Raw genomic sequence first — 17,450 nt, 5'->3', positions numbered from 1 at the left:
TCCCTCCCAGCAGGCCCAGGTCTCCGTGGACCAGTCTGGCCTCACTGCCACCCCAACTTCCAGGGCCCAAACCCCTCCTCTGCTCCTGAGTTCTTGCCTCTGCGCACCTCCCTCTGTCCTGCTCCAGCTCCCGAACCCTGGTCCATCCTGCAAGGCCTGGGGCATTTGTCCCTTCCCAAAGCGTCCGACAGCCTGTTCCCTGCCTCAGCTGCCTGCCCTTGCAAAGTACATTTGTGTGTGTAGTAAACAAGGCAGAAATGTAAAAACGTTCACTTCTCAGGGAAGAAGATGTTCTCATGGAGGCAGGAAAATCCAGGAGGACCGAAGTGGCTGTCTAGGTGGGGACGATGGCAGTGTTCCCACAGACAAGCCACCCTCCGACACAGTCCGGGAGGTGGGACTGCGGGCTGCACCTCTCACCTGACTACGGATTGTTGGCAAACTCCCTTGAAATAACAAAGCTATTGCTAAGTTATCATGTAGCTCTAACTCCTGGTGAGTCTTTCTACCCCTTGAAAATGACAGTAAATTACAATTGTCGTTAATAAAAATGTAAAAGAGCTAGGATATTCTATCTCAGTTTTCCATCTAGCAATCAAAGCGCTCAGATGTAACTTTTACAGATGACCAAGGACAATGCCAGGGCTTATTTGCTCATCTGAACAACACAGGCCTCAGCGAGGAGGGGTTTTGTAAAACGTGCCCCAGGATTCCACCCTCTGCACCACTGCCTCTGGGGCCTGCTGTCCGGGATCTTTCAGTACCGGGGACAGCAGCCTGTCAGCTGGCATCACCAGACCAGTGGCTGGTCCCGAGAGGCTGGGACTGTCTAACTGGGCAGGTGGCACAGAGCGGAGCAGAACCACAGCCTCCGGGGTCCTTCTCGGTGTGGCCATGGAAGGGGCCCTGCCTTGGTGCTCAAAGTGAGGCTCTCAAAGGGGAGGGACTGTGTGACCCCGGAAGAAGTACCTTCCCGGGGGGAGAGAGAAAGCTTAGAGAAAGGGCGCAACACGTTTTGCACAACTTACCGCTGCATGGCTACCAGCACCTGATTTCTACCGAACAACAAAATGCTACCCAGAGCTGATACACAGAGACCCTCGCTGCTGCTCCCCTGCTGGGCACAGCCAATAGACTGACCTGACACAGCACGTGAGCTGGTCCCGCCGGCCATTCCCTCGGTGCTTTCTAGGAGCCAGGCGACGGGCCAGCTCATCGGGCCGTTACCCGAGCAGGGGGTCTCACGAGCCATTCTCAGTGGCAGTGTGGCAAGAAGACCCGCCCTGGCTAACAGAGTGTAGCAGCTCATTGTTAAAGTAAAGCAGAATGTAGAACGGGAATTAAGCTGAGACAGTTTATTTCTTCCTGGCCCTGAGAGGAAAACACTGTTAGGTGGGAGTTTGCCTTTCCCTGTTCCGGGCAAGGCAGACTTTTCGGGCCCAGGTCCTAGCCCAGGGGCTCCTGCAGACCCTGGCGGGGGGAGGGAGGCGGCTTCATGTCACAGTAGCTGAGGCTGCAGCCATCCAGCACGTCGCCCTGAGCGAGGCCCTCGAGGCGGGGATCCTCGGAGGCGCTGGTGCCGGTCCACACGCCCGTCCTCTCCAGCGTCGCGCGGAGAAGTTCTCGGATTCTTCGGTTTTCCTTGGAGGTAGACTCCCAAACCACTTCAAGTTCCCCTTCCACTGCTCTGAGAAACAACCGAAACACAGGGAAAGTTTAAAGCCACACAATTAAAATGCTTGGATGGCCCATGGGTCCTAAGGCAGCAAGCACTCAATGGAGGTTCGCTTGCACCACAGAACAGAGCCCAGCGGGCTCCGGTTGGGAAGCCGGGACTCCCAGTGTTGCACGAAACACCGAGGTCCCCTGGAAACAGAAAGGAAGACTAAGGCACCGGCTGAACACAACTTCTTACCTTTCCTCGCCAGATGTTGCCATTGCCTTCACGTTGACATCAATGTACCTATTCTGTGTTTTTCTACAGAATTATACTGCACAAACATAAGATACAATAACTGAAGTGATTGACCTATTCAGCACAGTGGCCCGGCCGAGAGCACCCATGTACTGTGCGCCCTGTAGGCTGTTCCTCTGTCCCCTCTGCCCGTCCCCACTGTGACCTGGCCAACACTCAGGCACCTTTCACAGGCACCCACCATTGAGCCACTGCGGGCCCAGACATAACGGATTAGTGAGGGGTCTGGCCTGGTGGCTCAGCTGGTTGGAGTGTCCCCCGTGCACAGGAGATCGTGGGTTCGACTCCTGGTCAGGGCACATGCCTATCAGGTACATGCCTGGGTTGCAGGGTTTGATTCCCACGCAGGACGTGTACGGGATGCAACCAATCGATGTCTCTCTCACATTGATGTTTCTCTCTCTCTCTTCCTCCCTCTCTGGAATCAATCATTTAAAAAACAGAATTAGTACGAGGTAAGGAGGGAACCATAGGGAGATGGGGCTCATAATGGAGGACACAGAGACTACTGGCCGAGACCATGTGCCAAGAGGGTGAGTGCCCAAGGGAAACAGGCCTGAGAAAAGGAAAGGACAATGAAGCAGATTCTCCTGAGCAAGGACTGCGTGACAAGCACCATGTGGGCTCAGGAAACAGGGCAGACAAAGGTATCCATGTCCTCACAGGGCCGTGGTCCCCTGAGGGAACAGACCAGGATATCAGCCCCCGCTTCCCTGGATGATGAGCCCTTTGGGGGACTGTGGGGAGGCCAGCTTCATAGACAGTGGGAGAATGTTATGGAAAATGTTAGAAACTGGGTTATCAGGTGGGCTTAGCACTGTTGTTTAAGGAAGGAAACACTGAGATTCAGGGAGGCCAGTGACATGCCCACTTGTTCAGTTTTCACTTTTCTTATGAACTGTTACTCCTTCCAAGTCCCATGATGCCCACTGAGGGTTGGGCACTACTTAAGTAAACATGTCCCCCCAAACTCCAGGCTTTTGTTTCTAGCACAAAAACACCTAGATGTTTGACAAATCACAGCAACGAATCAGGACAAATGTATGGCTAAACTAAAAACAAACAATAGGAAGTCTCTAAGGGCAGAAAAACTGAAGACTAAGCTGAAACCACAGAGGTAGGTAAACAAAATGTTGGTATTTCTTTGAGGCCAAAGCCCATGCAAGAACCCAGCTTTCTATGGAGTGGAGAGCAGGTCTTGGGCCCATGAAAACTGGGTGTGACCAAACCCCAAACTCCATGTTTTTCCTCTTCTTCCTAGATACACCCTGAACTACGTGCTCCAGAATTAGGCAGGGAAATGGAGGCACAAGGATAACCCTCACAGACACGATGGTTTGGTGGGAAACCTGCCAATCTTCAAAAGAAACCTCCTGTGAGGCTAAGAGTCTTCCGTTTGCAAATACATCTGGCGTTTGAATCTATATTGTTCCCCATGATTGGGCATCCCCAGGCCCTGACTGTAGTGTATCAAGAGTAAAAAGCCATTTTTGAGACAATCAGGAAAAGAACCCAGTGAATGTGCTAAACCAGCGGTCACCAACCTTTCAGACCTCATGGACCACCGGTTGGTGACAGCTGTAAACAGTACATTGGATACGACCAAAGAGAGAATTAGTAAACTGGAATATTGAGCAGAGAAAATCACCCAGAATGCAGTACAGAAAAATATATGATATTAATGAGTTGTATAATAGAAATGTAATGATGGCATCATGGATATTTTAAAAGTCCTTTTGTGGTTTTTCAGTGTATAGGTCCTTCACATCCTTTAAGTTTATTCCTAGGAATTTTATTCTATTTGATGGAATTGCAAATGAAAAAGTTTTTTTCATTTTTCTGAAATTTCATTCTTAGTATATACAAAGGCAATGGTTCTTGTACATTGATTTTGTATCCTATAACTTTACTGTATTTTTTTCATTTGTTTCTAATAGCTTTTTTTAAAATTTAATATATTTTATTGATTCTTTACAGAGAGGATGGGAGAGGGATAGAGAGTTAGAAACATTGATGAGGGAGAAACATTGACCAGCTGCCTCCTGCACACCCCCCACTGGGGATGTGACTGCAACCAAGGTACCTGCCCTTGACCGGAATCAAACCTGGGACCCTTGAGTCCGCAGGGCGATGCTCTATCCACTGAGCCAAACCAACCAGGGCTCTAATAGCATTTTGATGTTAAAGAGTTATGTCATCTGCAAAAAGTTAATGATTTTACTTCTTCATTCCTAATCTGGATGCCTTTACTTCTTTCTTTTGCCTGATTGCTCTGGCTACCCCTTCCGGCACTATGCTGAATAAGAGTGGTGATGCCAAGAATGGGCATCCTTATCTTATTCCTGATTTTAGAGAAAAAGCTTTCAGTTTTCCAACATTCGGTATATTAGCTGAGGATTTGTCATATATGGCCTTCATTATGGTGAGCTACTTTCTTTTTATACCCATTCTATTGAACATTTTAATCATAACTGGATGTAGTATCTTATTAAATGCATTATCTGCTTCCACTGATATGATCACATGACTTTATCCTTTATTTTACTGCTATGATGTATCACATTGGACCAGTTTGAGTATGTTGAGCCATCCTGTGCCCCTGGAATGAACTCCACTTTATCTTTTTAATGTATTGTTGTATTTGACCTGCTAGCATTTTGTTTAAGATTGTTGCATCTATATTCATCAGAGTTATTGGTCTGTAATTCCTTTTTTGTGTGTTGTCCTTGCCAGGTTTTGGTTTCAGGATAATGATGGCCTTGCAAAACGAATTAGGAAGTACTGCCTCTTCAATTTTTCATAAGAGTTTGAGAGGAATAGATATTATGTCTTCTTTAAATAGTTGGTAGAATTCACTAGTATAACCATCTGGTTCTGGACTTTTACTTTTTGGGGAGGTTTTTGATGACTCTTTAAATTTTCTTACTGATGATTAATCTATTTAGATTTTCCAGATCTTCATGGTTTAGTCTAAGAAGGTTATGCATTTCTAAGAATTTATCTTTTTTTTCTAGGCTATCAAATTTGGTGGCATATGTAGCATGTGACAGCATTCTGGTATAGTCCTTTGTATTTCTGTGGGGTCCATTGTAACTTCTTTTTCATTTCCGAGTTTGTTTGAGCCTTTTCTCTTTTTTTCCTAATCAAAATGTTTTCAAAGAGCCAATTCTTTGTTGCATTAGTTTTTTCTATTGTCTTTTTGTTTTCTATTTTATTAATTCTGATCTAATTTTTATTATTTCCTCCCTTCTACTGGGTTTGGGCTTTGATTGTTCTGTTTTTCTAGTTCTATATGGTGAAATGTTATTTGAGATTTTTGTTTCTTGAGGTAGGCCTGTAATGATATAAGTTTCTCTCTTACAACCATTTTGTATGAATTCCCTAAATTTTGATGTCATATTATTCTCACTTGTCTCTATGCATTTTTTTTCTTGTTTCTTTTACGTCTTCTCTGACCCAGTCATTGTTTAGTAGCATGTTATTTAATCTCCATATATTTGTGATTTTTTCCCCTCTTTCTTTGTGCAATTTCCAATTTCAAAGCATTGTGTTTGGAGAATATACTTGGTATGATTTCAATCTTGAATTTATTGAGGCTAGTTCTGTGTCCCAATATATGGTCTATCTTTGAGAATGTTTCATATGCACTAAAGAAGAATGTATAATCTGGTATTTTGGGATGAAAACTTTGTAAATATCAATTATGTGCAATTGGTCTAATGTGTCATTTAAAGTCAATATTAATGTCTTATTGATTTTCTGTTTGAATGATCTATCTATAGATAACAATGGGGTAGTTAGGTTTACTACTATAATTGTGTTTTTGTCAGTTTCTGCCTTTAGTTCTATTATCAGTAGTTGCTTTTTCTATTTTGGTACTCCCTGATTGGTGCATATATATTGATATGTCCCCTTTATCATTATAAAATGCCATCTTTGTCTCATTACCTTTTTTAGCTTGAAATCTATTTTGTCTGATATAAGTATGGCTATACCCACTTTTCTCTGGATGCCATTTGCTTTGGAGCAAGCATGTCAAACTCGCGGCTGGCAGGCTGCATGCCTTGTTGCTTTGGAGTATCATTTTCCTTCCTTCTTCTTTGAGTCTATGTTTGTCCTTGCAGCTGAGATGTGTCTCCTGAAGGCAGCATACAGTTGGATTTCGTCTTATAATCCAACCTGCTACTCTGTGTGTGTGTGTGTGTGTGTGTGTGTGTGTGTTTGTTAATCTTCACTGGAGGATATTTTTCCATTGCTTTCAGAGAGAACGGAAAGGAGGGAGGGAGGGGGAGAGAAACATCAATGTGAGAGAGATACATCAATTTGTGGCTTCCCACATGCGCCCTGACTGGGGTCAGGGATCAAACCTGCAACCCAGGTATGTGCCCTTGATTGGGAATTGAACCTACTACCTTTCAGTGCCTGGGATGACACTCTAACCACTGAGCAACGGCAGCCAGGACAAGACGAACTTTTTAAAAAAATGATAAAAAACAACAGAACAGCAAAAATAAAACAGAGAAGGCAATGGGATATGCTGAGACAGAAAAACCTGTCAATGTAGAATTCTATACCCAGCAAAAATCATCTTACAAGACTGGGGTCAAAATCCAGTGTTTTCAGATAAACAAAACTAAAAAAGCTTACTACCAACATCCTCTTATTAAATAAACTTCTAAATAATGTATTTTAGGAAGAAGGAAACTAATCTGAGAAATAAACTATTCTAAGATGCAAGAAAGAATATGTTAAAAGATTAACTGAGGCATATTTTTGAGGGCTTTTTTTCTGAGCAAAAATCAATTCAAATTGGGCAGTATCCAATCTAGCAGACAGAAAGGAGCTCCAATGAGCTGTATAAAATAAAGGGTTTTATAGGCAGAAGGGAGCAGGAACAAGGAAGTTAAATGAGGCAAAAAAGCAGCTGGTTATTGCAAGGAGGCCTATTGGTAGATTACATAACTAGTGCTAATCAGGTGATTCCTACATGACTGATTTAAGACTCCATTTCTGCAAGAGCTGAAATTGTACATTTAGTCTTTGTTTGATGACATGGGGCTTAGCATAAGCAATTCTATTTTGGGCTGGTTGTCTTGATTTTAACAATTAGCAAGCAAAGAAATTGACCAACTGTAGGCAAATAAAAATAAACAACTATATAAAAATAGTATTATTTAATTTGGGATGGATAAAAATAATGACATAAAATGACATAGTTATATCTAATGATATTAGATATCATCATATAAACCAAAGGGGAAATAATTAGATTAAAGCATTAGAGCTTGCATTTGGGGGGAAGAATGTAGGTATGCTGATCAAATATATTTTTTAATGTTAAATATCCAGGGTGAAATTTCAAGGGTAACTCTCAAAGAATATATAAGTTTTAAACAATTAAAGGGCAAAAAATGGAATGTAGAGAAAGTAAAAAATAAAGTTCCATTCTACTAATGGAATTCTAAGCCTCCTGTTTGGCAAGAAACTTGATATTGTCTCAACTTTTTACAAAGTGACTATTCAGACTGATAAGAACTTCTATGACTACAGAAACCATGTTAGATAAGACTTCATTTTGCTTGGCATTAAGAAGCATCTGGCTGATGGGAAGCAGATAACTGCATTCTGCATGGCATCAAATACATGGATCCTACTAAAACTTGAAGAAAATCACATCTGAGCATCATTATTCTTCTTCTGCAGGCATCAGTTTATATTCCAGTCTGTCAAAGGCAACACAGCCATTAGGAAAGGGCGGACTTAAGTGTGAGGGACCACACGTTCACCTTCACAAAGCCTGCGATATTCCCCAATGTGTTTAATACACTGGCAATATTTTGTCTATCACAAGTTTAAAGGATAAAGGTATAACTGATATAGTACCTTATATCCACAGAGAACAAAATGCACCTCTAATCTTATCATTATGATCTTTCAAAAAAGGAGATTTTAATGTTCTTGGCAATAAATACAAAAAAAGGAAGTAAAACATTTAATCTAAAATTTATAATATCTCCCAAGAAAATGGAATAAAACAAAAATATCAGAGATGTAAAAGAAGAAAAAGGGAAGGACAATTAGAGGAGTAAGTTGCTTTAGAAGGTCCAATATTCAAACAACAGAAAATTTTCAAGGAGGGATTAAAGCAAATGAGAAGCTGGGATGTACTGTATAGCATGGTGACCTCAGTTAATGATACTGTATGAGATCTCTCTTAGAGAGTAGATAAGGGAGTAGATCTTAAATGTTATCACTATACCAACAACATGGTAATTATGTGAGGCGAAGGATGTTTTAACTTTATTGTGGTAATCATTTTGCAATATATACATGTATTAAGTCATCACATTGTACACCTTAAACTTACACATGTCAATTGCTGGGGAAATTTTAAAAAAGAAAACAAAGTAAGGAGCAAATAAAAATCAAGAGCAACATTAAATTCAGAGCCCTAACCGGTTTGGCTCAGTGGATTGAGCGTCTGCGCCTGCGGACTAAGAAGTCCCAGGTTCGATTCTGGTCAAGGACATGTGCCTTGGTTGCGAGCACATCCCCAGTGGGAGGTGTGTGGGAGGCAGCTGATCGATGTTTCTTTCTCATCAATGTTTCTGGCTCTCTGTCCCTCTCCCTTCCTCTCTCTGGAAAATCAATAAAATATATTTTTTAAAAAGCCCCTTCTGTTTAAAAAAAATTCAGATAAGACTAAAATACAAAAGCAAAAGCAAGCAATTAAATAAACAAAACAGATCTAGAGGGTTTTATTGGAAAATTCTACCAACATCCAAAAACACACACGCGATATGGGTGGGGCAGCCCTACCTTTTCTCCTGTAGCGCCTCATCCAGGACATCCTGCTTGTCCTGCAGCATCCGATGGAGGTACCGCATCTCCTGCTGGTACTGAGCGGTCTTGCTAGCAAAGTCCTCCTGCTGCTCTGTCAGACAGTGACTAATGTCATCCAGCTTCAGTGCAGCCAGCTTCTTGTAACCCTGGTGGAGGAGGAGGACTCTGTGAGTGAGGGAGGCTGCTTGCTGCCCAGGCCGAGGCCTCAAGGATGCATTCCCGACCCACCTCCTTGTGCTGTCAGAGACCAATGAGTTGAGTAAGCCCTGGATAGGTCTGATCTGGGAGGGCAAGGCTGGATCATAAAGGTCATATAAAATAATAAAAAATTCAAGTATAATAAAACCAAATTTCTAATTTATATCATGCTATAAATTATATTTATATGTTATAAATAAAATTAAAACAGAAGGATCTGGCATACTTTGAGATGACTGAGATAAAAGACATTAATTTATTTTCCTTCTTACATTTTGTTGCATAGTATTTAAGGTTATGAGTTTCCTTCTGAGCATTTCTAAAACTTTTGTCACATACAGTCTGACCAATAGTATAGTTTACATAGATGAAATTCTCTTTGGAAGTTACGACATCTGGAAGCCAGTCAAAGATGGCAGCGTAGGAGGACTCTAAGGACACATTAAATTTACACCTATATATACAGCAGTTCCTCTGGGTGATATCTAAGAGACAACTGGAACAGCTTCTGCACAAAACAGAAAGGAAGACTGTATAGAGAAGGCTGGGAACTGAGAGTGTCCTCTGGGCGCTGAGGGAATTGTCCGGAATGGAGGGACTGGTGAGCATCATTGTTTACAATTCTCCTGCACTTGGATGGAGCGGGCGCTTTATCCCAGTTCTCTGGTTGAGCTGCAGGGCTGCTACCCCTCCCAGAACTAGATCCATCAGGAGCAGGACAGCACCACAGCCCATGTAAATAGGCCCCTTCACCTGGAGAGAGATCCGGTGGGTGTGGTAGCATGCACCTGCTGGGTTGCACGCGGCACACCCCCTGCCCAGAGTGTGGAACCAGCAAAATGCTGTGCTGTTCGCAAGGCTGTCCTATTCAGACAAAGTGCAGAAATAGTGGGGAGCACCTGCATGTGACCAGAGAAAGTGTGGGGACACTGGGATACTGCAACACATGCACTCAGAGTAGCCCTGCCCAGATCAGGTTCAGGGAACAGACAATTAAAGTAACAGGGCACATTGCACACATACTGGGCAGTGCAACCCATACAGGATGGCCCTGCCCAGAGCAAAAGGGCAAGGAAACACACACTAGGTTGCCCTGCCCGGAACCCACTCCTTTTGGTACGTGCCTTGCCCATCTATAACTGCCCTACCAAAAACATCTGGCACACAGATTGAGAAAAAGCTATTTCATCAAACTCATAGGAATAAACACAGAAAGTCAAACAAAATGGGGAGCAGAAGAATATGTCCCAAATGAAGGAGCAATTAAAAAAATCCAGAGAAAAACTCTAATGAATTGGAGATAACTCATTTGCCTGATAAAGAATACAAAGAAATGGTTGTAAGGATGCTCAATAAGGTTGAGAGTAGAATAGAAAATCTCAGAGAGCATTTCTAACAAAGGGTTAGAAAATGCAATAAAGAACCAATCAGAAATAAAGAATACAATAACTGAAATGAAGAACACATTAGAAGGAACGGAAATCAAATTAGTTAATACAGAAGAATGGATTAGCAAACTGGAAGACAGAATAGGGGAAATCACTCAATTAGACCAACAAAATGAAAAAAGAATTTTATTTTATTATTATTTTTAAAAAATATATATTTTTCTTGATTTCAGAGAGGGAGGGAGAGGAAGAGAGAGAAACATCTATGATGAGAAAGAATCATTGATTGGTTGTCTCCTGCAGGTCCCACACTGGGGATCAAGCCCACAACTCAGGCATATGCTCTGACTAGGGATTGAACCATGACCTCCTGGTTCACAGGTTGATGCTCAACCACTGAACCATGTGACTGGGCTGAAAAAAGAATTTTTTAAAAATGAGATTAAGAGACTTTTGGGACATTGAATGCCCTAACATCCACATTATAGGGATTCCAGTGGAAGAAGAGTGAGAGAAAGGAGCAGAAAGTATATTTGAATAAGTAATGACTGAAAATGTCCCTAATCTGGGAAAGGAAACACATTCTGGTCCAGGAAGCACAGAGTTCCAAACAGATGAACCCAAAGAGGCCTAAACCAAGACATACTGCAATTAAAATAGCAAAGGTTAAGGATAAAGGGACAAGGCCTCAAGAAGGAAACAAGTCAGAAACTTTAAGGGAAATCCCATAAGTTATCAGCTGATTTCTCAGAAGCAAGTTTACAAGTCAGAGGGAGTGGCAGAAAATATTTAGAATGCTAAAAGAAAAGAACCAATGACCTAGAATACTGTATCTGGCAAGGTTATCATTCAGAATTGAAGGAGAGATAGTTTCCCAGCAAAAACTAAATGAGTTCACCACCACTAAACCAGCTTTACAAGAATTGTCAAAGGGTCTTCATTTGCAGGAAAGAAAAGGTATAACCAGGAATAAGGAAATACAGGAAAGAAAAATTCTCACTGGTAAAGACAAGTATACAATAAACACAGTGAATCAATCACTTAAAAAGCTAATATGAAGGTTAAAAGACAATATAGCAAAATTAACTATAACTACAATAGTCAAGGGATACAAAAAACAAGAAAATAAAAACATGATGTCCAAAATCAGCTTAATGTCGGCCTTCGGACTGAAGGGTCCCAGGTTCGATTCCGGTCAAGGGCATGTACCTGAGCTGCGGGCACATCCCCAGTGGGGGATATGCAGGAGGCAGCTGATCGATGTTTCTCTCTCATCGATGTTTCTAACTATCTCTCTGCCTTCCTCTCTGTAAAAAATCAATAAAAAAAAATATACAAAATCAGCTTAAAATACTGTCATACACACACACACACACACACACACACAGCTAGAGGCCAGGTGCACGAAGTTCGTGCACCGAGTTTACTGGCGGGGGGGAGGGACTGGGGAAGGTTGGCTGGCCATGGGAGTGCACTGACCATCAGGGGGCAGCTCCTACGCTAAGTCTCTGCCCCCTGGTGGTCAGTGCACATCATAGCAACTGGTCGACTGGTCGACCTTTCATTCTGGTCATTCGGTCTCACGTTATAGTGCCAGGACCACGGGCTCCTAACCACCCCCCTGCCTGCCTGCCTAATGCCCCCAACTGCTCTCCCCTGCCAGCCTGATCTCGCCCCTAACTGCCTCTGCCTGGCCCCCAACACCATGACTTTGTCTGGAAGGAAGTCAGACGTCTGGAAGATGTCCCCAACAACCCGGTCTAATTAGTATATTACCCTTTTATTAGTGTGTATACACACACACACACACACACACACACCTCATGGTAACCACAAACCAAAAACCTACAAAAAATGCATAAAAAACAGAGAAAGGTATTCAATCAAAACACAAAAGAAAATCAAATCAGCAGAAAAGAGATCAGAAGAAGAAGATACAGAGAAAAACAACCACAAAAACTAAAACAATGAACAAATGGCAATCAGCACATACCTACTAATAATTATTTTAGATGTAAATGGACTAAAGTGTTCCTATCAAAAGATATAGGGTGGTAGAATGGATAAAAAAGCAAGACCCACCTATATGCTGCCTATAGGAGACTCACTTTATTTTTATTTAATATCATTATTATTTTTTAATTTTATTTTCTTGTTTAAAGTATTACAAATAGTAGTACACATGCAGGAGACTCAGTTTAGTTTGGTCCTGGGATTTTGTTGGTTGGGAGTTCTTATTACTGCTTAAATTTTGTTGCTAGTAATTGGTCTTTTTTTTTTAAATTTAGTCTTGGAAAGTTGTATGTTTCTTGAAATTTATCTGTTTCTTCTATTATCCAGTTTGTTGGCATACATAGTATTCTTTGATTATCCTTTGTATTTCTGTGGTGTCGGTTGTAATCTCTCCTCTTTCATTTCTGATTTTATTTACTTGGGTTTGCTCTCTTTTTTAAAAAAAATATTTTTATTGATTTCAGAGAGGAAGGGAAAGGGGGAGAGGCAGAGACATCAATAATGAGAGAAAATCATTGATCGGCTGCCTCCTGCATGTCCCATGCTGGGGATCAAGCCTGTAACCCAGGCATGTGCCCTGACTAGCAATCGAATCATGACCTCCTGGTTCATAGGTCAACGCTCAACCACTGAGCCATGCCAGCTGGGCTCTCATTTTCCTTGATGCTATATGCTTGCCAATCTTGTTTATCCTTTCAAAGAACCAACTCTTAGTTTCATTGATCTTTTCTATTGTTTTTTAAGTCTTTATTTTGTTTATTCTACTCTCATCTTTATTTTCTTCCTTTTACTTACTTTGGGTTTTGTTTGTTCTTTTTCTAGTTCCTTTAGGTGTAAAGTTAGATTGTTTTTTTGGAATTTTTCCTGCTTCCTGTGGTAGGCTTGTTTAGTTATGAACTTTCCCCTTAGAATTGCTTTTGCTGAATCCCATACTTTTTTTTGTTTAAATCTTCACCCGAGGATATTTTTTTCTATTGATTTTTAGGGAGAGGGAAAGACAGAAACATTGATATGAGAGACACACACCGATTGGTTGCCTCCTGCACAAGCCCCAACCAGGCCCTGAGTCCAGGAAGGAGCCTTCAACCAAGGTACATGCCCTTGACTGTAATCAAATCTGGGACTCTTTGGTCCATAGGCCGACGCTCTATCCACTGAGCCAGACTGGCTAGGGCTGAGGATATTTTTATCCACTGATTTTTAGAGAGTGGAAGTGAGGGAGAGATGGGGAAAGATGAGAGAAACTTTGATGTGAGAGAGACATCAATTGGTTGCTTCCCTTACTTGCCCTGACTTGGGCCAGAGATCAAACCTGATAACTAGGTACACACCCTTGACCTGGAATCAAACCTGCAACCCTTCGGTGCACAGGCTGACACTCTATCCACTGACCTACACCAGCCAGGGCTCATAAGTAACATTTTAGCTCATAACCTGTTCTTCACTCTTCCCCCACTTAAATATGCTTAAGTGCCTCCTACTTGATTTTTCAGCTTTAAATGATATCCTTCGACTCAAGTTATTGCATATGAAGCAGTCGGCTAGTTTATTCTACTTTCTACCTTCCTTCCCCCTTCACTTATCAGTTTTTCTTTGGTTGTATTGTTTCTACATTGGCAGAGAACATTTACATTCTATTCTATCAGTCTTGTCCCTGCCTTTTTTTTTTTTTTAAATATATCTTTACTAGAGACCCGATGCACAAAATTTGTGCAAGAGTAGGCCTTCCTTCCCCTGGCTGCTAGCACTGGCTTCCCTCTGGCACCCGGGACCTAGGCTTCTCTCTGGTTGCCTGCAGGCACCTGGGACCTGGGCTTCCCTCACAGCCCCGGCTTCGTCCAGAAAGTCGTCTGGAAGGATGTCTGGTCTAATTAGCATATAACACCTTTATTATTATAGATTGATTTCAGAGAGGAAGGGAGAGGGAGAGAGAGTTAAGAAACATCAATGATGAGAATCATTGATTGGCTGCCTCCTGCATGCTCCCTATTGGGGATTGACCCTGCAACCCAGGCATGTGCCCTTGATCAGAATCGAACCCAGGATCCTTTAGTCCACAGGCCAATGCTCTATCCACTGGGCCAAACCAGCTAAGGCCCTGTTTTAATTCTTAGTTCACAGTTTAATATATTCTTACTATTAATACTTTTCCAAAGTCTGCCCAATTATTTCTTGGTTGGCTAAACTTGGTTTGTTTGGTCCTTAGGACCAAGTTTTTGCATGGTCAAAACATCTTAAGAGCAGTTTGGTTGGATGGAAATATCCTTGTCTCACAACTCTCTTTCCTTGAATATGTATGGATGGTAGCCCACAGGTCTCTGGCATTCAGTGTTGTTACTGAAAAGTGTGATGCCAACGTGGTTTTTTCTTTGTTATGCCGTGGTCTTTTGCATGAGTGTTCAAGGTATTCTTTGTTTATCTTAAAGTTATAGGTGTTGATGTCAATTTTCTGGGTCCATGTGTTTGTTTTGGCATATAATGTGCCCTTTCAATATGTAGATTCAAGTCCTCTTTTATCTCAGAAAGTTTTTATGAATTATGGTTAGATTAGAATAAGTTCCATTGTTTAGTTTCTTCTTTGGGGATTCTACCAATAGGATACCGGATCTCTTGTCACTTTCTACTGAAGTCTTTTTGACATTCTTACTTCTGCCTTCTTGTCTTTGCCTTTTTCATCTCTATCCGTTATGTCCCTTATTGTGCTTTTATGAACACATTCTCCTTGCAATTTAGTTCACATTTCTGAAATGATTTCTTCTTCTTCTACTTTCCCATGTTGTACCCATTCCATTTCACAGCCTCCTTTGTCTGGCTGTCTCTTCTTAGGGCACTGTTTCTGCTTTGTGGTATTTCTTCCTAGTTTTGACTGCTTTATTAAGTTTTAGCTACCTCTTGCCTATCTACTTACCTACCTGCGTATCAATCCACTTTGGAGTATAGGTTTCAATTTTTATCTCCTTTGTGGCAACACTTTGTGATGCATTTCATCATGTATAGGAGAGTTTTACTTCTACTTTTCTTCCATTTTCTTAAGGTGTTTTATATGGAGGGCACTGTATTCCTCTGAGATAAGATGAGGTTCCTAAGAGGGTGGGAGCATGGGTTGGTTGGGCCAGGGATACCTTCCACCTCTCTTGAAGCCTCCTCCCTGGCTCTCGGAATCCAGCCAGGTCATGAATGGCTCCACCTGCAGCTCTATGTTTCCTAGCTCTCCTCCTATCCCTGACTTCCAAGGAGATGCCCTCACTTTTACAAGTCAGATTTTGCTGGAGTTCTGTGAGATCACCTCTGGATTTTCTCAAGCCTTTTCCAGGTCTCTTCACTTCCCCAGAGATTCTGCCCTGTCTAACCGAATCTGACTCACAGGTTTCCTCTCTTGTGGCTGGGTGGTCCCTTTTACTATTCCTATTCAGATGACCAATGATGAGATGGATTCCCAAGACAAGGCCACCCACTCTGAAGATCAGACTTTCTCTTTTAGAAATAAAAGCCAACCAGAAAAAACAAAAACCCATAATTGCTTATTACTCCTCATAATACTGCTAGGCAGAGTCTTACCACTAGCAGTATGGTGTATTTCTTCTAGCCTTTCTGATGCAGAGTTGAGATATTGTTTTGTATACTGCTTTTGATATTGTTGATTTTTTTGTTGTTTCTTAATCCTCACCTGAGGATATATTTTTTCCATTGATTTTTAGAGAGGTAGAAGGGAGTGGGGGAGGGGGAAAGAGAGAGAAAGAGAAACATTGAGGTGAAAGAGACATTGATTGGTTGCCTCCTGCATGTGCCCCTACCAGGGCCGAGGATTGAACCTGTAACCCAGGTACATGCCCTTGACCAGGAATCAAACTCACAACCCTTTGGTGTATGGGCCAACGCTCTAACCACTGAGCTATGCTGGCCAGGGCTTGATATTGTTGAATTTTTTAAATTGTAAAATATACTATTTAATTAATTTCCCAAACAGTTATTGAATTTATTGAATACTATGAATCCAATGCTATTTGGATTCTAGGTGCTTGGGATATATCAGTGAACAAAAATAGAAAAAGATCCCTGTCCTTGTGGAGTTTATAGTCTGGTCAGGGAAGACAGACAATAACCAATAAACATAATAAATAAATTATATAGTCTGTTAGAATGTTGTCTTTGGAAGAAACAATAAAGCAACGTAATGAGAATCAGGAATGTGAAAGTATAGATGACCACCAATTAAAAATAGTCGAGGTATGTCTCATTGGTAAGGTGACACGTGGATATTTGGGGGAAACATAAAACATATATGAACAGCCCTAGCTGTCTTGGCTCAGTGGATAGAGCATCAGCCTGCGGACTGAAGGGTCCCAGGTTGATTCTGGCCAAGGGCACATGCCTGGGTTGTGGACACATCCCCAGTAGGGGGTGTGCAGGAGGCAGCTGATCAATGATTCTCTCTCATCATTGATGTTTCTATCTCTCTCTCCTTCTCCCTTCCTCTCTGAAATCAATAAAGAAATATATTAAAAAACAACAACATATATGAACAATTTCATTAATAGTAACAAAGAAAATACCATATAACTATTATCCAATGTAATACATAGAATATTTAAAAATATATTTTTTATTGATTTCTAGTTTTACAATTAATGCACCAAACAGGTTACTTTGGCCTGTTTTAAAATTTATATAAATGCAATCATATTTATAGGTACTCATTTGTGCTGGGCTTCTTTCACTCAATATTTATGAAATGTAGGAAAAATAAAATCTATTCATTGTATTAGGGCACAGATTTGGTTCTGAGAAATTTTAAGTTAAATATTGTTTAACTTTTTAAAAGTAAATAATTCAGGCCTAAACCTACGTTCCCTAAAATAAAACAGACAAAGAGGAGAACCAAGATGACGGCATAGGTTAATGCCGGAGATTGCTGCCTTGAACAACCAATTCAAATTACACCTGAAACACGGAACGGACACCATCCAGAACCACAGGAGGGCTGGCTGAGTGGAAATTCTACAACTAGGAGTAAAGAGAATATCATACCCAGA

At 41.6% G+C, this 17,450-nt stretch overlaps 1 protein-coding gene across 1 annotated transcript in view; it reads right to left on the bottom strand.

Moving 5' to 3' along the window:
* Positions 1–20: 20 nt before the first annotated feature.
* CEP89 (centrosomal protein 89kDa) overlaps positions 21–17,450 on the bottom strand; it is a 74,362-nt gene continuing 56,932 nt past the window's right edge. Inside the window, exons 18-19 of the mRNA XM_015562923.1 lie at positions 8,795–8,964; positions 21–1,687 (exon numbers count right to left, since the gene is read on the bottom strand). Coding sequence (XP_015418409.1) covers positions 1,447–1,687; positions 8,795–8,964 — 411 coding nt within the window. The 3' untranslated portion in view covers positions 21–1,446. The remainder of the gene's footprint in view (positions 1,688–8,794; positions 8,965–17,450) is intronic.

This window comes from Myotis davidii, unplaced genomic scaffold (assembly GCF_000327345.1).
Source record: "Myotis davidii unplaced genomic scaffold, ASM32734v1 scaffold77, whole genome shotgun sequence".
NCBI classification, from domain to species: Eukaryota; Metazoa; Chordata; class Mammalia; order Chiroptera; family Vespertilionidae; genus Myotis; species Myotis davidii.
The sequence above is the reverse complement of the archived record's forward strand: the minus strand, read 5'-3'. Positions and strand labels throughout refer to the sequence as shown.